The sequence below is a fragment of the Centrocercus urophasianus genome, unplaced genomic scaffold (assembly GCF_019232065.1).
Source record: "Centrocercus urophasianus isolate 14NV4802_14NV808 unplaced genomic scaffold, USGS_Curo_1.0 seq_10, whole genome shotgun sequence".
Lineage (NCBI taxonomy): Eukaryota > Metazoa > Chordata > Aves > Galliformes > Phasianidae > Centrocercus > Centrocercus urophasianus.
In genome coordinates, this window is record NW_024884142.1 from 73,245,564 (window position 1) to 73,266,372 (window position 20,809).

At 51.5% G+C, this 20,809-nt stretch overlaps 2 protein-coding genes across 3 annotated transcripts; one reads left to right on the plus strand and one right to left on the minus strand.

Moving 5' to 3' along the window:
- Window positions 1-133: 133 nt before the first annotated feature.
- On the plus strand, window positions 134-8,587 carry POLH (DNA polymerase eta). 2 transcript variants are annotated; one of them, XM_042814811.1, is made up of 10 exons: window positions 134-333; window positions 414-548; window positions 626-837; window positions 1,169-1,338; window positions 3,915-4,018; window positions 5,050-5,169; window positions 5,406-5,529; window positions 6,116-6,181; window positions 6,878-7,041; window positions 7,621-8,587. In XM_042814811.1, the coding sequence occupies exons 1-10, from the start codon at window positions 197-199 to the stop codon at window positions 8,468-8,470; spliced, it is 2,082 nt and encodes a 693-aa protein (XP_042670745.1). In that variant the 5' UTR covers window positions 134-196; the 3' UTR covers window positions 8,471-8,587. The 2 variants fall into 2 exon arrangements, with proteins under 2 accessions (XP_042670745.1, XP_042670754.1); XM_042814820.1 differs by lacking the exons at window positions 134-333; window positions 414-548; window positions 626-837 and adding an exon at window positions 926-1,057.
- Window positions 8,588-10,376: 1,789 nt separating this feature from the next.
- GTPBP2 (GTP binding protein 2) lies at window positions 10,377-20,431 on the minus strand. The gene is made up of 12 exons (XM_042814833.1): window positions 20,255-20,431; window positions 18,349-18,375; window positions 17,547-17,731; window positions 17,127-17,235; window positions 16,417-16,614; window positions 15,950-16,124; window positions 15,173-15,392; window positions 14,683-14,818; window positions 14,239-14,297; window positions 13,362-13,533; window positions 12,925-13,089; window positions 10,377-12,516 (listed from the first exon to the last, which is right to left on the minus strand). The coding sequence occupies exons 1-12, from the start codon at window positions 20,429-20,431 to the stop codon at window positions 12,319-12,321; spliced, it is 1,821 nt and encodes a 606-aa protein (XP_042670767.1). The 3' UTR covers window positions 10,377-12,318.
- Between the last annotated feature and the right edge of the window lie 378 nt (window positions 20,432-20,809).

Consider the following 20,809-nt stretch of genomic DNA (forward strand, 5'->3'; position numbering starts at 1 on the left):
GCGGCCGAGAGAAGGGGAGGGGAGGGAAGGGAAGGGGAGGGCAGAGTGCGTGGCGCAGGCGCGAGGGCACGGCGGCTCCGCGCACGCGCCGCGGGATGAGCGCGCGCCGCCCGCTCCTCCTGAACTGCCGCAACCAGAGCGCACGGCGCGCCTCAGCCAGCTCCGCCTCCATCCCGTCCGATCGGACGGGTTCGCGATGTCGCGGGGTCGGGAGCGGGTGGTGGCCCTGGTGGACATGGACTGCTTCTTCATGCAGGTGGAGCAGCGCTTCGACCCGCGGCTGCGCGGCCGGCCCTGCGCCGTGGTGCAGTACAACCAGTGGCAGGGCGGCGGGTAGGTGCGGCGGCCGCTCGGCTCTTCCCTCCCCTCTTCTCCTCTCCTCTCCCCACGCTCACGGCCCCGGTGCGTTTTAGGATCATCGCGGTGAGCTACGAGGCGCGGGCCTTCGGCGTGTCCCGCGGGATGTGGGCGACGGAGGCGCGGGCGCTGTGCCCCGAGCTGCTGCTGGCGCGGGTGCCCGAGGCGCGGGGCAAAGCCGATCTCACCCGGTGAGCGGGGCCGGGGGGCGGAGGGCCGGGAGCGACGGGGCCCGGAGCGGCGGGCGGCGGCTGAGCTGTGCCGGCAGGTACCGGGAGGCCAGCGCCGAGGTGATGGAGGTGCTGTCGCGCTTCGCCGCCATCGAACGGGCCAGCATCGACGAGGCGTACCTGGACCTGACGGGCAGCGTGCGGGAGCGGCTGCGGGAGCTGCGGGGCCGGCCCCTGGAGGCTGAGCTGCTGCCCACCACCTTCGTGCAGGGGCTGCCCGCCGGGCCCGGCCCCCGGCCCGCCGACAAGGGTACGCGGGGTTCGGCCCCGATAGCCCCGCGGGGCTCCCGGTGCCGGGCCGGCGCTTCGCGGGGCGCGGCTCTGCCGTCCCGCCGCGTCCCTCCCCGCTGTGCTGCCGGTGCGGAGGGCGGTGATGCTTCGTCTTCCCTGGAAGCACGGCGCTGGAAGTGGGAGCTGCCTGCTCCCGCAGCCTGTAGCTCTTAAGTTGCCTGCTTCTTTCCTCGCTGCTGGTGCGCGCTCTCAGATGTAGGCGGCGGTTTGCTGGTGCTTGCCGATGCTGCCGGTCCCTTTGCTGGGCTCACCGACACCCACGTCGCTCCCCTTTGCGTTCCTTTCTGTAGAGGAGCTGCGGCAGCGTGGCTTGCAGGAGTGGCTGGCGTCGCTGTCTTTCGATAACCTCAACTGCCCCGACCTGCAGCTGGCCATGGGAGCAGTCGTTGTGGAGGAAATGAGGGTGGCTGTGGAGAAGGCCACCGGATTCAGGTGCTCAGCTGGGATTTCACACAACAAAGTACGTGTGTGAGGCATCAGCCTCGCTTCTCTGAGCCAGAATGTGCCACAGCAGTGCCGTTGTGTTCTTCTAACCCTGTCAGATGGAAGATGAGCGGGGAATGCAATAGCGAGAGAATAACTTACTGACACAAACTCCCACTGACTTGGAGGAAGAAGGAAAACACCAGTGTGCTAGTACTGAGCTGCTTTTCCTCTTTCTGGTCAGTTGGTCTCTGCCACCTGCTAGCCATGCTCTGGGTGATGCTCAGCCAGCCACACCAGCACCTCATGCGTGGCAGCAGCTGCAGAAGCAAACTGACTTTGATGCTGCAGTTGTGGAGCTCAGCCTTTGCAGAAGAGTCTCACCCATTACAACTTTAAAGTTGCAGGCGCTGGCCAAAATGAGAAAAAGATAAAGACTAAGCAGATGCTTTGAACTCAGGGGAAATACATCTCATCTTGGACTGCTGTAGATATAACTTAAGCTTCCACCAACCAAATGCAGATACTGGAGCTAGCTCTGTACAGGCTCACCTTAAAAGCAGTAAGTGAACTGTGGCACAAAGCTGAGTGAGCTGTACAAGAGCACTGGTGTAGAGATTTCCAATGGAACAGATGTTCAACTTCCATATTTGCTCCCCATAACAGAGAACGTTCCTGCTCATTATAGGAGCATCTCCCATTCTTGCGTTTTATTTTTAAGGAAAATAAGGGAATGATGATGGGCTGTCTCTGAAGAACTATGTATGTATTGTATCAAGTGCAGTGCAGAGACCACGTGGCTGTGGTGCAGAATATGCTACTGTGCTGCCACAGCCAGCTCAGCTCTGTGTGTGTGAGCCTTTTCTGCAGAGGCTGAAACAAGCTTTAGGGTTCTCAGTAGACCACAGCACATTTTGCCCAGCAGGAAATCATCCACAATTACAACATCAAAGTCAGTTTGTTTCTGCAGCTGCTGCCGTGCATGAGGTGCTCTCAGTGGCTGGCTGAGCGTCGTCCAGAGCATGGCTTGCAGGCAGCAGAGACCAACTGAACAGAAAGAGGAAAAGCAGCTCAGCTCACCTCAGTGCCAGCAAACTGATATTCTTCTTCCTCCAGATCACGGTGAATTTGTCAGTAAAAATCATTCAGTGAAGGCACCCACTGTTCCCTAAACTCAAGGGTGAAGGTTACTTGCACTTGTTTTTCCTGATTTAAAACCATTTTCTTCCTGATGAGCTAACTGGTTAGAGCATACCAGGAACTCCGCTGATAAATTATATAGAGTCACCAAATGAGCTATTTGGAAGCACTAGGAAGATAACAACAAAGTTTTAGTAGGAATGATTTGTGCCAAACTAATGCCATGTACCACACTTGACAGTGGTCTGATACAGGAGAAACTTTTCTGATGCACTTCTCATTGTAAGTAGAAGATGCTAACTTGGCAAGATACAACATGAATGAGGTTATCTGTCTGCATCTACCTAAAATTTCTGTAGTCTGTAATAACTGTTTAGTGAATTACAGTCAAATTGGAATGTCTAAAGTGGGATCCTGGGGAGATCAGTCTGAGTTCCAGTAAGAGCCAGTGTTTTCAATGAAGCCCATAAGAAGATAACAGCTGTAGGAATTACAGGTGAATACTGAGCACGGACAGGGCTGAAGACCTGGGCTGTAAGAGTTGTGGGAGATGAGATTAGGGATGAAAATTCTGGGCTTGGAGAAGTCCAGAAACAGGCTAAAATCCTTTCTATTTGAGCGGCTTTCAGGAAAAAATAAAATGAAGAGGTTTTTGGCTGAGTTGCAGCAAGTCAGGAAGTAGCCTGGGGTTATTGTGAGCAATCAGCAGGATGAGTCAGTAATGGGAGCGCAAATGGCATACCCTGCTGCAGTGTGTGCTAATTAGAGAGGTGTCAGAAAAAGTAAACTCATCAGTCATTGGTTCAGCTTGCAGCAGTTTGCTTCAGGAACAGCGTGGTAGAACTTGGAAGAGTCTCCAGTGAAATAAGAATATCTGGACAGCTGCAAAATGACTGGATCTGAAAAGCTGAAGGAAAGGGATCTGCTTTGTCTAGAAAAGAGAAAGGGTTTGAAAAAGTCTGTTAACAAAGATGCAGCTGCTCTGTGGGGAAAAGGCTTTGTTTAGTTACGTGTGGTAAAGCAGTGAAAGATGAAATTATGGGACTTTTTAAAATCGGCCATACTTATTTCAGCTGTGTATTCTTGATCCTGTGTGAGACTAGGGTGAGAGGGAAGCAGTGTAGCAGATAGGTGAGAGAACATCCTTTTCAAGCTAGCTTTTGTATGTTTTACAATTTCCTTTTGCAGCATTATGCTGCCTTAGACCTTGCAGAGAGAAGCTTAAAACTGTGACATTGAGAAAAATCAAGATAGAAACAGAAGATGAAGGAGCAAGCATAGTGAGAGAAAGAGCTGGAGGAGGATTATGGAGATGCTGGGTGGTCCCGTAGCAATGCAACCTCTGTGCCCTTCCTGGCAGCCTCTCCAAAGGCAGCCCTTAGCACTGCTAAAACAGCACGTGCTGTTGAGTTCTGGGCAATAAAGTCAGCACAGTTTTTAATAACAAGCTTTCCACCCTCTTCCATATTACAGATGCTGGCAAAACTGGCCTGTGGGTTAAACAAGCCCAACCGCCAGACACTGGTATCTTCACGATCTGTCCCGCAGCTCTTCAGCCAGATGCCTGTCAGCAGTATGTGAGTACTGGGGAGCTGCCTGCTTTTTTGCTGCCTGGGGCTTAGGCTGAGCTTATTGTGTGGCAAGAGCACGTATTTGAAATGCTGGTGCTGCACTTCCTCAGTCTAGGCTTTTTCTGAGGAAGAGAGCTCTGCTTGCCTTTGTTACTGTGGTCCTTGCTTCTGTTAGTTTTGTTCTTACTTGTGTAAAGAGACCAAAGTGGCCTGGGAGTAGGAAACTGTTCCTGGCTATCTCACCAGAGAGCAGTCTAATGCTAATTGACAGCAGTCAGCAAAGGCTTTCAACATCCACAGTAACTGTTCATCTGTCTATTTAATAGAGGGAGAGGAAATCCTGCTAGGAATCCCCTACAGCTGTGCATGACAGACCATGCTTGGGAGCTGCAGATCTGCTAGTGAGCAAACTGCACCCAAAGAGCCCAACAGCATCATTGTCGGGGCTTTTCCTGGGAAGAACTGTGCTCAGGATGACTGCTGGGATGCACAGGTGTAAGCCAGCAACAGCCACGGGCAGGGAAGCTGTAGCTGTGTCCCCTTGTAGTGACAGAGCTGTTTTTCCAGCGTGCAGGTTTAGTTTCATTTTGAGCATCTACACTGTGCACAAATGCTGTCTCTTGTGGGGAAGTGTTACCAGCCCTACTGTTCTGCAGGAATGGATCCCTGGTCTCCAGACTTGTAGTGCTGGTCTCTACCTTCAACGTATCACTGATGATGGGGAAGTGGGAGTGGGCAAAGGTCCTCACCATGTAGGTAGAAAGCATGGAGTGTGCAAGGTGTTCCTAAGGGCATAGTTCAGGATTATCTTTTCAAGATGGAACTGAAAGAGTCACTGAAACTGGGCGAGCTGAAGAGCAGTTCCCACTTCAACCCATATTCAGCCTTCTACTAGCAAAAGTCATGTACCAAGTGTTCCCTTTTGTCCTACCAGCCTCTGAGTGCTTTTAGTTGTTCTGAACTAGTGGCAGCTGCAGCAGAAAGACTTATAATAGTCTTCCACGTGGTGCTCTCTTATTTTTTTTCCTCTGTTGTAGCCGTAACCTGGGGGGCAAGCTTGGTGTTGCCATCACAGACATCCTGGGAGTGGAGTACATCGGGCAGGTGACACAGTTCAGTGAGATGGAGCTCCAGACTCACTTTGGAGACAAGACTGGGTAATGATGTACCACTTGCTGCATTTTGGGTAACAAGGGAGGCAGCTCATCACTGCTGATGTCAGAGCAGGGACCGAATTCTACTGCCCGTTGTGCCTGTCACAGTTGCCTGCATGCGGGGCAGCAAATTATCCACTGGCACCTGTGGAACCACTGCAGTGGGTGTCCCTGTGTTTCCACATTCCCACAGGGCCACATTGGCTGCCTTTACATCATCATACTTCTTTGGCTTTCAGGTCCTGGCTCTATGATCTGTGCAGAGGAATTGATGATGAACCCGTCAAGAACCGCCACTTGCCTCAGTCCATTGGCTGCAGCAAGAACTTCCCTGGGAAAACAGCCCTGGCGACACAGAAGGAGGTAGGAAAAGCCAACATCTTGCAAAAAGAAACTCAGCTTTTGGATTGGAGAATAAAAGAAAGAACTCCAAAAGGAGAGATTGGCTTGCAGAACTACTGCTTTTCTGTGCCATGGTGCCCTGAAATTGAAGCCAGGGGTCTAGTGGCAGGGAGTAATTTGGACCGCTAGATAAATGCCCTGTTGACAGAATTGAATTGAAAACTCATAAATAAAAGGTCCAGCTTCATAATTTCCATGAACAAAAAGGCTTTCATGGTACCAAGCTTCCCGGGCTGGTTGCTAGAAGGAAGGTAACTAGCTGAAAGGAGGGGAGAGGCGATAAGAGAGCCGGGGCTGTGGAGCCTAACTACCTTTAGGCAAGATCTGGTACTAATGCGATAGGATTGGATTGGTGTCCGCAGTGCTTTGCCTCCAGAGTTGCCTGGGCCATTTCTTCCAGAAGCACTCCAGAGGTTGGGCTTTGTGATAAAAATGTCTGTTTCGGTCTGATCCCCTTGCAGTGTTCCTCAGTGTCTGTAGCACTGCTCTGACCTGGCAGCAGTGCTGTGAGCGTGGGCCCAGACCTGCTTGTAACTCTTTTATCCAGGTGCAACACTGGCTGCTGCAGCTGGCCTTGGAGCTGGAATCCAGGCTGATCAAGGACAGGAGTCAGGTAAGGAGAAGTGCAGGGACAGCATCCTTCCTTCTATGCCTGAGGAGGCCAGGCCTTCAAGGAAGCCACAAAGTCTTTGTTCACCAAGAGCTGCTTGCAAGAGGCTTAGGGCAGTGGGAGTGGGGGAAGGAAATCAGCCTGCCCTTGGATGCATGCCAGTGCTGAGGTGCTCTGAGCAAAGAAGTGTGCAAGAGTCCAGTCAGAAAAGATGACTTTGTCCCAGAATGCTGCAAGGCCAAGGATGGTTCTCTTGTGCTTTAGGATGCAGGAACTTGAAACCTACTGCACTTTTATCCAGCCTCATTGCTGTTCTGTTGCAGCTTGTAAGGCCTTAGCTGATGGTGTGACCTTTGAGAGCAAATAATATGATTAAATCCACAAATGGTAGACTGCAGGCCGGGGTGAGGTTAAGCTGCTAGCTTTGCTGCTGAAGGAAGGCCAGAAAATGGCACACAGCTGCCTTTGAACAAAAGCGAGGACAAAATGCTTGCCAGTCTGCATGAGGCAGTTGTGTAAGTCCTTGCAGTCCTGTATCACATCCCTTGGAGATCAGGACAGGCAGGACAAGCTGCCATCTGTCTCATAGCATCGAGAGGTAGCTGGGTTGGATAGCGCTCTAGGCAGACCGTCTCTGCCGCTATTCCGGCTCTTCCCTGTAGATGTCGCCTGCGGCACAGCTATGTCTTCTCTTTGCAGAACCACAGAGTGGCCAAGCAGCTGATGGTGGTCATCCGCATGCAGGGAGACACCAGGCTGTCACGCTTTTGTGCTGTCACCCGCTACGATGCCCAGAAGATCTTCAGTGATGCCTTTGCCCTTATCCAAAACTGCAATATGGCTGGGGCTCACCAGGCGGCCTGGTGAGTGTGGGAGGAAGTGGTTCGCATCCTTGCTAGGACCTGACTCACGTGACTGATGGTTGTGCTGACTGGCAGGAAAAGGACAAAGATGCTTTTTGGGATGAGGCCATTGGGGCAAGCAGAAAAACTAGGGTGCACAACTGCTGTATTTAATGCAACTTCCTCCCTCCTGCTCTGTAATAGATGCAAGAGTGTACTTTTAAGACAAGGCTGTTGCTAACGCCCTCTCTTTGACTAGAAGTCACAGTAGCTCCAGCCTGTGGTGGACTGAAAGTCTTGGCTGGCAGCTGGCTGTCCCTGCTCTGGTACCTGTTTTCTGGGGGAGGAAGTGCTGTTTTGGGATGAGACTTTCTGCTGTGCCCAACCTAGCCTGCAGTATCTGAGAGACTGTGTTCTGGAGATAGCGTAACAGTTACAGGAAACATCCCTCCCACCACTTGTCAGATACCCAGACTAAGTGCTTTCACAAGTTTCCTTCTCTCTTGCCTGTGAGCATTTAATGCTGTTCAAAGTCTTACCTCAGGAATCTACTTGCTTCCCAGAATGGTGTCCGAGTTGACATTGGTCTGTCCTTTGCAGGTCTCCACCACTCATATCAGTGCACCTTGCAGCTAGCAAGTTCTCTGCTCCGACATTCCTCTCCGCAGGCATTGCCTCCTTCCTCACTAGTGAGACTTCACCTGATGGCACTGCTACTGGCAGCACAGAGGCCACATCTTCCACGAGACCTAGGGTCAAATTTTTCAGGAGCCCAAGCAAAGAGCATAGGCAGAAGCCAGCTAATGCTATTGAGTCGTTCTTCCAAAAGGTGACAGAAAGGCAGCAGTCAGAGGCAGTACTAACCACCCTGCCAGCTGCTACCCATGCTCAGTCACCTGCACCCAGCTCCCTGGAGCACCCAGAGGGAGACGGTGCAGGACTTGCCTCTGAGCAGTGTGAGCTGGAGGCCTCTGTGAAGCAGAGTCCCAGAGATGGAAGCCCCGCTTCTCCTTCCAAGAGGCCGCCCTGTGAGGAGCTGCTGTCGGATGCTACACCGACACCCTCAACTCCACCCAGCTCCAGGATCCTTCTGAAGTCAGAGCCAGTTCTGGAGGAAAATGAGCAGAATTTGCCACCCTCTGAGCAAGCCCTGCTCCCTCATGTCTCACCAGGAGATCAGCAGCGCTGCGACAAGTGTGGCCAATATGTGCTGGCCTGGGAGCTCCCAGAGCACATGGACTACCACTTTGCTGTGGAGCTGCAACGCTCCTTCCAGGAGTCCAGCTCCCCACCAGCTCTTGCAGAAGTTCCCAACCCCAAAGCTGCAGCTTCTGGGTCTCCTGCCAAAGTGAGGAACAGGCCCAAGACTCCAACAGGACCTAATGCAAAACGACCTCGGGAAAGTGTGACAAGAACTTTAGATTTTTTCTTTAAGCGCTTACCTCCTTAACGCACAGTCATGCTGGAAGTTTTTAGAGAATCAGTGTTTTTAAAAACAAAACCTTTTATACTGCCTTTCAGGTTTTAGTCCAGAGAAATCTAATAAATTATCTCTGTCCAACTCTAAGATGAATTAGAACTGATGAGTAGTGTGCGGTGCTGGATGTACCCAAATTTGAATTGCACACGTAGTATGGTGGTGACTACCATGCCTCTACACGCTTGATGCTACCAGAAGCTGCATCATACTCTCATCTACCTCCTGCCATGGGTATTTATTGAGTCTCACTGCTCTGTAGGTAATTCTTTATTTTTCCTGTGATGAGAATGCTTTTCCAGCGCTGTAAAAGCAGGTAGTGAGAACACAGGGGCTTATCTGAGAATGATCCAGCCAAGTCTAGGTTTGAACCCCTGTTCACTTACTTAGAATGAACCCTTCATCTCACTGTAGTCTCCACTGGCTCCACTTGCACTTCCACATTTATACACAGTAGCTTATTCCTATGGTCATGTTTCCCATCCCTTCCTCCCAGAAGGGGAACTGCTTTTTTATTTTTTCCTGCATAGATTAGTTCTTCCACCAAAGTGGTTTTTTTATGTATGGTCTGGCAACTGTATTGCTGCTTAGTATGCAGCGCTCATCACTAGCTCTAGAGTGCACAGGAAACACTGCTAACATCAACTAACCCTAGTGGCTACAGAGCTGACGAAGCAGACTACTATACAGCAAAACAGTGGGCACTGCCAGGAGACCCTCCATCGGGGCTGGAGATGGGCTCATCTCCATGCTGCAGTGCCTGGGGCCTCTGGGCCCCTCAGAAACCAGGCTGCTGCTGCTGGAGCCCAGCTCCAGAGCAGTGGGAGGGAGCATACCACGTCAAAGCAGTGCGCAGTGGGGCCAGGAAACACTCCACATACTCTGCAGAGTGTTTCATCAGCTGCAGCCTTTCTCTCCCAGAGCAGAGGGGAGAGTCTCTCAGGCAGCAGAGAATGATGCAAAGTACAGCCGTAGTTGCATGTGCTGTTTCCCTTTCGTTTCTGAGCAGCACCATCGTATTTCCATCTGTGAGCTGTTCTCCTTCCACCAGCCAACATTCTCCCCTGTGCTGGGAAGCCACCACACTGCTGTCAGTGGCTATCTAGCGTACATAGCATGACAGTTGCAAGATATTGAGAAGCACAACGCAAAGCTGGTGCTGGTGTGTGCAGCAAGCTCTGCTGGCAGCGAGCAGAGGAAGGAATTAGAGTCCCTCCATTAATTAAAGCCCTCACCTTGCAAAGTGACAAGTTTCCTGAAGTCTTCAGAGAAAGAGAAATAGCAACCAGTCTGGCAGGGTTGCCTCACAGTCCTCTGACAGCAGCACACCTCATTTCCTAAGTGTCTGGCAAGACCGGCCTTAGCAGGTGCTGCTGCTGGTCACAAAAAAACAAAATGAGAACTCGCAGCCACTCAGTGACATGGATCACTTCCATGGGGAAGCCCTTCTGCCTCTTGTCCCAGGAGAACAACATGTTCTCAGGGAGATACCACAGCAGCTGCAAACCCCTTGATAAGGTTGGAGCTATTTTAAAAGCAAGTCACCAGTTAGGTCTGTGCCCTAGAATGCATCCCTTTAATTAGGCTCCAGGGCAAGTTATGACAGCAAGAAAGCCCCAGCCACAGGCAGTCCCACCCCTAACAGCCAGAAGAGCTGTGCTCAGAGTGACGTAGCAGCCTGTCACCTCAGGCTTGCTCAGATAAGTTGGGAGAGCGAGGTTGTAAACAGCAGCATGCACACATTCCTTCCACACCCTGGGATGGTATTTATAGGACTGAGTGCAGGATGCGGGGTGAAGGGCAGCCATGACCCAGCTCAAGGGCAGCAGGGCAAAAGCTTGGCTCCACCCTCACTCACTATGCAACTTGGCCAGCAACCTCCATAAAACATCTTTATTCTGTACATTTATTTATAGACAGTCAGGGAACAGGGACAAGCCCCAGCATTAGAAAATGTCAAGACAACAAAACAGCAATCATGAAGAGCTTGGCACCAAGAACAGTCATGCCACAGCTGGTAGGGACAAGATGGGACCAGCCATCGCTATCTATCTCAGAGAGGGTTAGAGAAGCCCATGCCTGCTTTGGTGTGGAAGACACTAGGGCTGCTGCAAACAGCTGGCATCATGTTCCCCACCCCTTTCTTAGTGAGCCATGAGCACCAAATGTAGAGCGTGCTGGCAGCTGGCACCAGTCCTCTCAGGCATGGCTGAAAGACCTACGACCACAGCCAGCGACCCTGACCCAGCAGCTGCATTCTCCCTGCTGAGCTGACTTACAGCTGGGTCAGTGCTCCTCCCAATGGGCAGGCAGTGCCTGCTTCTGTCATTGAGCTGCTTCTTGAGTCCCTTCAGGTACCTCACCATTTCACCAGCCTCCCCCAGTCCCAACATGCACTCTGCAGTGCTGGCATCTTTTGTCTCCCCAGGTATTATGCTGTCCACAGATCAGCAGCATGGGCCACCCAGCCCCACATGCATTGCCTGTGCCAGCAGGTCAGCACCACAACTTGCTTTCAAGAGGGCAAAAAGGCTCTTTGGGTATTTGTGTGGTATTGCAGGCCCTCTCCCCTCTCCTCAGTCAGAGCTGGCAAGCTATGTGCCATGTGACAAGGTTGGCTGGAGGACTATTGCTCACCACTGACTCTTCTGGTCTGACAGTCAGTGAGAAAACCAAAAGCCCATGTACAGCTCAACAGACCCTGCCTTTGGGCTGAGGGGCCTGGAGGAGCTGTCACACACAGCAGCCACCCAACAGCATGATGGAAATAAGAGTGCTTCCCTGTGCAGAGTCTTTGCTGGCAACAATAGCCTTCCACTCACAACACACCCCAGTGGCAGGGGAAAGAAAAAAAGTCTTCCTTGAGAAGAAAAATAAAGTCACGCCACTTCCAAATCACAACTAAACAACAGAAGTCACCTTGTTTTGTGTTAATAATGTGGCCTGTCCTCACATTAAGGCAAGCATGGGCTGGGCCCTGGAGCAGCCAAACCAGGGAGCTCACTGCAAGCCACTGCTGCCACACGTAGACTTCACCTGTAGCTGAACAGCCATTAAACAATCTGCCCATGCCAGCACAGGCCCAGGTCTCATTCTGCTCCACAAAACAGCTCCTGCTCCGCTGCTTCAAGGAGCTGTTTGCAAGTGCTGACTAAATCTGCCTTTGTGCTGTAATGCCAGGAGACTGTGCCACACTGAGCAGCCACAGCTTCCTAAGTCACATGAAGGAGTGCGTACATGCACACAGGGAACAGGACAGGATGCTCGTCCAACAGTAAGACACTTAGACTGGAGTAATGCAAAACCAACATACAAATGGACACACAGCAGATTAAAGCCAACCAAGATTAAAATAGTTAAAAAGTGTCTTGAACGCATTTTGATAGGTTCAACCAAGATCTTGCTGCAGGCAGCAGGGCATTTCCCATCCCCTGCCTGGGGGGATGTGCTGCAGGACTGCATCAACCCAGTGCTCTAACAGCTGGAATGGGACCAAATCTTGTGTCACAGGTGGAAAAACATCCCTTTGTTCAGTGAACAAAGCCAGAACTTGCCTACCCAGACCAGCGGTTGCCTCCAATCTATTCTGAAGGAAGGCAGGATAACAAAAGCAGTGGGCAATGTGGAGAATGTGCTTATCTTGCCTCATGTGCTGCACTGAATGCGAGAAACCCTCAGAGACTCCATCTCACAGTACGGAGGAGAGACACCGTTGCTAGAATGGGACAGCAGCAGCTCCAGGCGTCACTCAGAGACCCATGGGAGCTTTCATCCTTCTCCCTGGTTGCTGGTGAGCAGACATCTCTCTGACCTAGTGGTAGTCAGAAGCTCAGCTGTCCAGGCCCTAGAGACTCCTCCAGGCCATTTTCTTTGGTGGTGATGGCTTGGAGATCAGTGACATGCCCAATGCCTTTGGTGACTCCTTCACGGAAAAGCAGCTTGGCTCCGATCTTCAAGTATTCAGGATGCTTGATGAATCTGAAACAGACAACGGCCTTCTCTCCTGTCCGCAGCTTATCCTGAAGAAAAAAAAGGACAGCTTAGACCTATCTGTCCTTCTGATGCATACAAGAGAAGTGCACGTGGATGCTAAGATAATGAAGCAAGTGAACAGGTTGACTCCTTCAGACCACGTGGCTCAAGTCCTTCCCATTACTATTTGCGCAGGGGGAGACAGGAGAACACAAGCTCTGGGGAATGGAAAACTCATCCCCCTTCAGAGTCTTGCTGTAGTCTGTGATACTGCTTGTTTTGTGAGGAGGAAATATCAACCAAATGGGAAGGATAAAGGAGTGGAGTGTGCTTTTAGGAAGAAAGACAGGTATTCAAGATACCAGTAGCCCACAGCCTTAGAAGAGGGCATGGTGGAATACCAGCAGGTCCCAACACTGAGTTCTATCTTCCTCCCTTTTCCTTCCACGACTTACCTTTCCATGGATCTTCTCTACAACAGCTGTCTGTCGCACGTTCCCCACATGTACCGTCACCTGAAATCCCTTCCGAAAAGTTGTTGCATGGAACAACAGCACAATCTCGGCTTCGAACACTGAGCAGATGGTGGGGTTCATTTCTGGGCTCACCATGACCATGCCCTGCACAATAACCAAGAGCTCAGACTAGTTAAGGCCCATCCTCCTGTTTCTGAACAGCACCCACAACCATGTTTTCACTCTGGAACTTGGACTCGTACCCCATTCTCAGTCCAGTACTCATCATACTTCACAGCCTGGCAACCTCCTTCCCTTTCAACAAGCTTTCTGTAAACACTTCTACTTCATTCCCGCTCTACCAATGGAGGATCCACAAGGAAGCTTCCAGCCCCACTCACTGGACCAGCAAAGAAGCTGGCAACAGCAGGACTCACCTTCCGCAGCAGGGAGCGGTCGAAAGGTCCGAGGGCCAGCGTGGCTGCCTGGCCAGCCCGCAGCACGCGGCAGGCTGAGCGGTTGCGCTGGATGCTGCACACCTTCAGCCGGAGGAACTTCCCATCATCAGTGGGACCAACCACCAGGTTCTCCCCTTCTCGGCAGATCCCACTGCCCAAGGCACAACAGCAGGACAGAGTTCATCAGGAGACAAGGAGGAATTTGCACTCTCCAAGATCAACCGACACAGATTCTCTAGGGCCAACGTGAGTGTCTTTGGATTCTTACCCAGGCACATGACCAACTAAGGGGAATGCAACACTGCTGGGAATAGGGATTCTATACAGTAGGAGCAAAAGCCACACTATCACTCCTCAAACACCCAGAGTCCTTTGGACAGGGGCCACTCCCTCCCACTGCTCTGCCACACTGCATCATTTCTGCTGGTGAGACTGCAGTTGCCACTTGTGTGAACGTAGCCAAGCTGTGCTCACTGTTCCTGGAAGCTGAATGACAGCTTCTTTCTTCACAGAAATGTGGTTAACTTCTGCTGGGAGCAGAGGACTTACCATCTACCTCATCCTGCTTGAGGAAGAAGGAATACAACACCTTAGCATCCTGGCTTACTTCTGTTGACTGTTCCCAGCACGCTTTCATCTACCAGCACACTACAGGTCACATTCCTATCTAGCAATTTTAGAGCAGATTCCTTGCCTGCCACTGCACAAGCACTGATCTGCTCATGACATCTCCTAGCATTCTGTGGTCCTCCATCCTCCCTTGGCTCGGTTATCTGGTATGAGTAGGGATCAAACTCTAACCTTGCGGGAACTCCAGCAACCATTCACAATCACACCTGTCTGCCTGTTCCCTTACCTTGACAGAGTTCCTCCCACAACAGTTCCCACTTCTGGCACAGTATAAATTTCATCAACCTGCAAGAAGGCAACAAGAACAAGCTGCTCAGACAGCTGTGAGAAAGCACTCCAGAGTGAGAACAAGCTGCCCACCCCATACAGAATCAGACACCATCTGTGAGCTCTCAATAGCTCCCACAACATTCCTTTTAGAGGAACCTTTGCCTTTTAAGTGGCAACTAGAGAAACAACCTCCTCACTGAAATGGGCATCCCTTGGTTAGGACGCAGCCCAGCCTAACAAGCCTTGTTCAAGAAACGAGTTTTTTCTTTACTCAAACATCTCCCAGTAACCCAGTGGTTCACCTTGTCTCTGCCTGTTCTATCTAGAATCCACAGATGTTTGTCACACATCACAGCAACACGTGCACTAAGAGAACTGGAGCCAAGCTACCCTTCCATACCTGAAACTCTGTGAGTTGTTGCATTAGCTCCTCCTGCTCTTTACTGTTGGTCAGCGGAGGAAGGATGTTGAGAAAGACTTTCACGAGATCCAGGTTCTCCCCAGAAACATTGGACAGTGTGAAGATTGGGGTGATGCTGTCAGACACAAACAAGAGTAAGCAGAATGCCAGACCACAACTACAAAAGGTGACTGAGACTCTGAATCTACCGAGTCCAGAGACTACAATGATAAAAGGTCAGAGTAGGAGGGCACAAGGGGCTGGCATAACTCTGCCTCATGGCTGGTTGAGGTACTGATCCCCCCTCTAGGAGAAGCACAGCTTTTGGCATCTTCCACTCCCACAGCCCAGAAAAAAGGCCTGGGAGGTGAAAATGCAGAGATTAGGAAACCAGCTGAGTGGCTGCCTCCCTTGTCATCACCCTTTCCCAGCACCACACAGCAGCCCAGTCTGAACTGCCTGCTCCCAGCAGAAAAGAATGCTTCCTTACTTGGGAGACTGTGCAAACTGCTGTGCTGCTGTAACAGCATCATCATCTGAGGTGACAAGCAATGGAAGCTTGTTGCAGCCTGGCTGCTTCAGAATTCGTTCCAGCTGCTTCACTGTCCGTTCCACAGTGGCTTTTGAACACAAGTCAACTTTGCTGATGACAATGAAGAAGGGGACCTTGAGGGCCATGGCCAAGCCCAAGTGCTCTCGTGTTGTGCCCGCTGCAGGAGATAAGTTAGAGTGTAGTAGCTTTACAAAAATAAGCAGCAACATCTCCTGACCTTCCCATGGGCCCACCCTGGAAATTTCATCCCAACTGGTAGTTCATCAAGCAGTAAGAAAGCAAAACTGTTCTTTTAAACAAAAAAAAAAGAGCATTCCAGAAAAATAGAACCCAGAATTATTGTAACTGATCTCCTTGCTTCAGAAGGATGCAGTAGTTTTCCTTCTTAACAACCACAAAAGTGTCACAGAAAAATATGGAAGAACTCCAGATGCCTTTTCATAGAGTTTTGGATTCAGCACCTCTAAGAATACATTTATTTTTTTTTTCCCTCTGACAAACACAGTCTTAAATTCCAAACAAAGCCTCTGCCCAGAGCACTGTTTAGCATGGTTTACAGCTAGTAACTCAGCCCTGCTTCCCTCCCAGGCACTTAGAGGTGCTGGCCTACAAGAAATCAGAAGGGACTTCTACACTAATATTTTCTTCCAACATCTTGCTCCCCATTTCACTTCATATTTTACTCTCAGCCTGTGCAGGCAGTGTAACACTCACCAATGCCAGTGTTGGCACTAACTACCAGCATAGCAAAATCTGGGCAGTAGCTGGTGAGGCCAAAGATGGTTGTTTTCAGATACTTGTGGTGGCCAGCCAAGTCGATGAAAGTGATCATCTTGGAGGAACTCTCACAGATCTCTTCTGCTGTTCGGGAGTCACTGTAATTTACCACCTGAGGAACATGAGGACTTGGTGAGAAAAGGAGCCCCAGCAAGTGAAGGAAGAGCCAGCTCTAATCGGTCCCTTTTGACATCAAAATTAGCAGAGATCATAGATGTAAGAAATCATAGATGTAAGAAATCATGTCTGTTGCAAATGGACGTAAGCAGTGATGGGGTAAGGGGACACATAGCTGTACTGCCACTCTTCCATCATATTTCCCTCAGCACTGTAACAGGAGGGTAATCCTGTTCTTCTCCACCCTCCCTATCACCTCCATCTGTGTTCAGCAGCCCCCTGCTCACCTCCCCTTTGCTGTTGAAACCGAGAATCTCAAAACTGATGCTTGATGTTCTTCCTGACTGGATTTCATGGAGATGTCGGAAGAGGTTGAGACGTGCTCGGCCCCGGCCATTGTCCAGCTCTCCTTGTGTTAGGACACCCAACAGAGTTGACTTCCCTGAGTCCACATTACCCAGCACAGCTACTCGCAGGTCTAAGAACTAGGAGAAAAAGAGCAAAGAAATCATTAAACCTACACGCTGCTCCATTGGGTCTGTATGAACACCGCACACCTGCAGGGATGTGCCCTAGGGTTTCCTTCCACCACAGACAGACACCACAGCGTACTTTTGTTCAGATTCTGCTCTTGCTCGTGGCAAATCATAGTCTGGGAGTTGTGATATACTTTACTGTGTTGTGATATGACACATCAGCAGGAAGTCTAAATTCTTCCTTGTTTGCACACTGGGTTGCATCACAACTGTTGCTGCAGAATTGAAATAGGTTCTCATCTCTGATGAAGGAAATCTCTCCTACGGGTATGTGCCATAACCACAATCTCAGAGATAAGAAGCGTTGTCCTCAAAGCTTCCCTCTAGCAGCTCTTTAAAGCATCAGCTATGGGCCAATCTAGAGCAGACTGCCTTTAGGGCTTGGACTCCCATCCTAAAAGTAAGTTTCTTGTACGAGGGCTGCACATCTCTGGCAAGAGAGCCAGGTCACAGGTTCCTACCTGCTGGTTGTCAGGCACCTTTCGGACGAGCACCTCCGTTATCTTCCTTGGAACATCACTGTCATAATCCACCTCCCTCTCTCGCAGCACTGTAATGTCAGCTCCAACTCTGCCATGGACACAGAAGGGAAGAGTGAGACACACATGCTCGCACTCAGCAGCCCTTGCACATACAGAATCAGATCTGACAAAGTGGATGGGACGAAAACTAGGTGTAGCAGGACAGCAGCCTCAGGCTTGAAGCCAGAAGTCTTCTAGCTCCATTCTCATGTCTAGACCTTCATGATAACAAAAGTTTAGTCATACACAAGCACCAGGGAGCGATGCCACCAGCTACTCTGGGAACTCCTGGAGCGAAGTCTCTCTTGTACCAGGGGCTTTTTAAGCCTACAGGTCCCTCAGACAAAAGTGAACACGTACTTCTCTGCCATGCGACGCAGGGTCTTGAGTGAGGCACGCATCTCCTCCTCCGAGAGGCCCACCAGCAGCCCATTGTCCTCCACCCCAATCTGGTAGACAGCCTCACCACGGCCTTCCTGTAGTCGCCACTTCATTTGTGTCACCAGGTGCTCAAAGCGGTATTGAGAGGGATTCACCAGCTTTAGCTGTTTAAGAGGGAAGAGTTACAGTCACAGCCTGGAAGTAATGCCAGTGCCCAAACCAGCAGCTCTCTAAATCAATGCGGTGAAGCAATGCCCCCTGCTCTGACCCACCTCTGGAAAACACACCCCATGTTAGTATCTAAACAGAAACCATGGGATAGGTGAGAGAGTGTTTCACAGGGATGCCTGCATATGGGAGTAGAACATTTCTTCACTTTCCCAAAGGGATCTGCACCCTGCCTGCTGTGGGGGTAAAAAGACAGCACCATGGGACCTATTTGTGATAAATGAGCCAAGTAACCATGATTGGCAGAACAGCTACAAACTGAGTGATAAATGATTATTGGGGACACCTACAGCTGTCAATGTGAAGATTTCAGGAAAACCAGGGGGTCCTGTCTCCTAAAACAGATTCCTAAAATGAGTGACGAGCTCAAACTCTTCCAGCTCAGCACACTGGGTATCTCTATGTACTCAGAAGATGGCTGATTGTTCCTTCCTTAGTACAGTGTCTGTTCTTCTGTCCCCTTGGGCACATTCCCCATACACTGTCTTTCCTGAAGTTATTTGCTGTGAGAGAGCTCTGAGAAGAAACCCACCTACACCCACAAAATGCTCACCTTGTACTCGATGTTACCATCTTCTGCCTGGTCAGAGAACAAAACAAAACAAAACAGAAGGGTTAGATGCTGTGCCAGAAGGGACTTCTATAGGCATCAGCTGAAAAGATATTCCATAGCTTGCACTGACAATTTCAGAAAGGGAAAACTGCAGAAATGCATTGTGTTAGGTTACAGCCCATTCTGCTGCTCATTCCTACACTCAACTAGAACTTACTTCAGGCTTCTTTTTGCTGTTTGCATCACATATTATGAAAAACAAGGGAGAAAACTAGAATATGACACAGGGGAGTAGTGCTGCCTTGTTGTTTTTGGTTTTTGTTTTGTTTTGTTTTGCTTTTTTAATTGTTTGCAAAAAAGAGGGCCAGCCACACAGAGTTCCAGTTTCAAAAAAAGCCACATCCCACAATGCAAACTACACCATCCCATTCCTACTATGTCCAGCAGTTTCTGCCCATCCAGCGTGCACAGAAAGAAGGGAATAGGAACAAAAGTCATTGTTTCTTCTCCCCATGCATTGATACCCTTTTCTCTCACCCAATTATTTTTCCACTGACTCCTTCCCATATCCTTATATATCTACCCTTCAAGACAGAAGGACCACAGACATAAGGATGCAAATCATGGACTCCTTTGCAATACAGCAAACTGGTGACTGTGCTGGAGAACCAGATGTGATCGAGACTGTAAGCGCACAATGTTCTTTGAAGAATTTCCCCAAGAAGGGCTGAAAACAGACCAAGTTGTATGAGAGCCTAAACCAGAAAGGCCCATAGAGTCATCGATCACAACAGGCTCTAACTTCCAAAGAGAACATCTAATCAAAACTGAAGTAACTTCTGCACCCATTTGGTCGAAGGGCCACTGAGAAAGGACAGGAGCCTGCAAGAAGCCATGCACTCAGGCAGACTAAGCTGAGCTGCCAACTCTAAGCACTTGCTTTTCCTCTGGACACCAATTTGCATGTCAAGAGAGGCAGCAGCCCTCTCCCTGCCTTCTAGCTGAGTTTCTAACCACAGAGGAGCTTATGGTGGCAGAAGGCCAACAGAGGGAAGTTCCAAGCTGCCAGCTCGGCACTCGGGCAGCAGAACTATGCAGTGAGGGAAGGATACGTGCAGGAGGCTTTATTCTTTTGCCATTTAAGAAAAACATCGGGTTCACATTCTGTGCTGTCCTCTAAACAAGGGGGTAGGTCTCTTCTGAAGCAGCTGAGCCTAGAGAAAAGCAACACACAAGGCTGTGCGGACTACATGCTGCACTGGGCGGCCACGGACAGGAAGCCGTGCTGAAACCACAGGGGCTGCACAGCCTCCAGCTGAAGAGAACCAAAACTGAACTGCAGCTGCAGGGGACGCTCCTACCCTCGGACGGGGTCTCACACAGCTGAGTTCTACGTTCTCTCCTCGACGGGAACCACAGCCCGGTGTGGGGGCTGCCCCTTCCCAGCACAGACTCGGATAACTTACTGAGAGCTCGCCCAGCAGGGCTGAGCAATCTTCTCAATGTAATAATGCTCTCCATCCAGAGCAGCAGTTTCCTCAGAGCCGTGCCAACCATCTGAACTAACCCACACACCCTTCAAGTAACACCGTCAGTTTTTCCTGCTGCAGGAGACAAACACCAAAAACGAGAACGCTCTCTCGGAGCCCGCCAGCATCCGCCGCATCACCACGACGGAAAACATCGGCTCACGGAGCCGGGCGGGCCGTCACCAGGACGTGCCGAGCGGCGCTCGGGAGCCCGGCAGCTGGTGGAGCCCCCGCCGGCGCTGCCCCGACCTCACCCGCATCCCCGCTCCGGCCCCGCCGCGCACAAAGCCGCCCCCCCCACCCATCCCTCTGGGCCCCTTCGCCGGCCCCGACAGGCCCCAGGGCGTCCCCTCCGCGGCCGCCGACAGTCGGCTCACCTCAGGCGGCAGGTACGGCGGGTTGTTGGCCTTGCCCCCCCGGCTCCGCCCGCTCTTCTTTTTCGCCTTCGAGCCGCCGCCGCCGCCGCCGCCGGGCGCGGCCCCTCCGCGTCCGCGAAACGCCGCGCCCGTCGGCCTACAGCAGCCCCCGAACAGCTCCGACACCCGCGAATCCATAGCGGCCGGCGCGGCCCCGCCGCCCCGGTGCGGCACCCGTTCCCAGCCCGGGCCCCCCGCCGCCCCGGCCCCCGCCGTCAGCGAAGCCGCCGCGCGGCACCACGGGAAACGGAGTCCGCGGCGCCGCCCGCCTACAATTCCCGGCACGCACTGCGCCTCGCCTCTCTCGGAACTGCCGCTCCCGGCGTGCCCCTCGGCGCGCCCCGCGCCGTTCTCTATGGACTGCCTCCGCAAGGGCGGATGGGAGTTGGAGTTCCGTGCGGGCGGCGCCCCCCGGCGGCCTTGGAGCTCGGAGTGCGGTGTGCCCGGCAGCTCGAGGGCGCCGCCCCGGTGCCCTCCGTTCTGGGACAGCGAGCTGGGGCACACGGCGATTGGCAC

What these genes read in the sequence shown, in the direction of transcription:
- POLH (XM_042814811.1), top strand. Translation starts at nt 197, where the DNA reads ATGTCGCGGGGTCGGGAGCGGGTGGTGGCCCTGGTGGACATGGACTGC. An exon ending in CCCCCGGCCCGCCGACAAGG is followed by an intron (nt 838 to 1,168) that starts GTACGCGGGGTT and finishes TCCTTTCTGTAG; the next exon opens with AGGAGCTGCGGCAGCGTGGC. An exon ending in CTGGGATTTCACACAACAAA is followed by an intron (nt 1,339 to 3,914) that starts GTACGTGTGTGA and finishes TCCATATTACAG; the next exon opens with ATGCTGGCAAAACTGGCCTG.
- GTPBP2 (XM_042814833.1), bottom strand. Translation starts at nt 20,431, where the DNA reads ATGGATTCGCGGGTGTCGGAGCTGTTCGGGGGCTGCTGTAGGCCGACG. An exon ending in CGCCGTACCTGCCGCCTGAG is followed by an intron (nt 18,376 to 20,254) that starts GTGAGCCGACTG and finishes TTCTCTGACCAG; the next exon opens with GCAGAAGATGGTAACATCGA. An exon ending in GTGGGAGGAACTCTGTCAAG is followed by an intron (nt 13,534 to 14,238) that starts GTAAGGGAACAG and finishes TGCCTTGGGCAG; the next exon opens with TGGGATCTGCCGAGAAGGGG.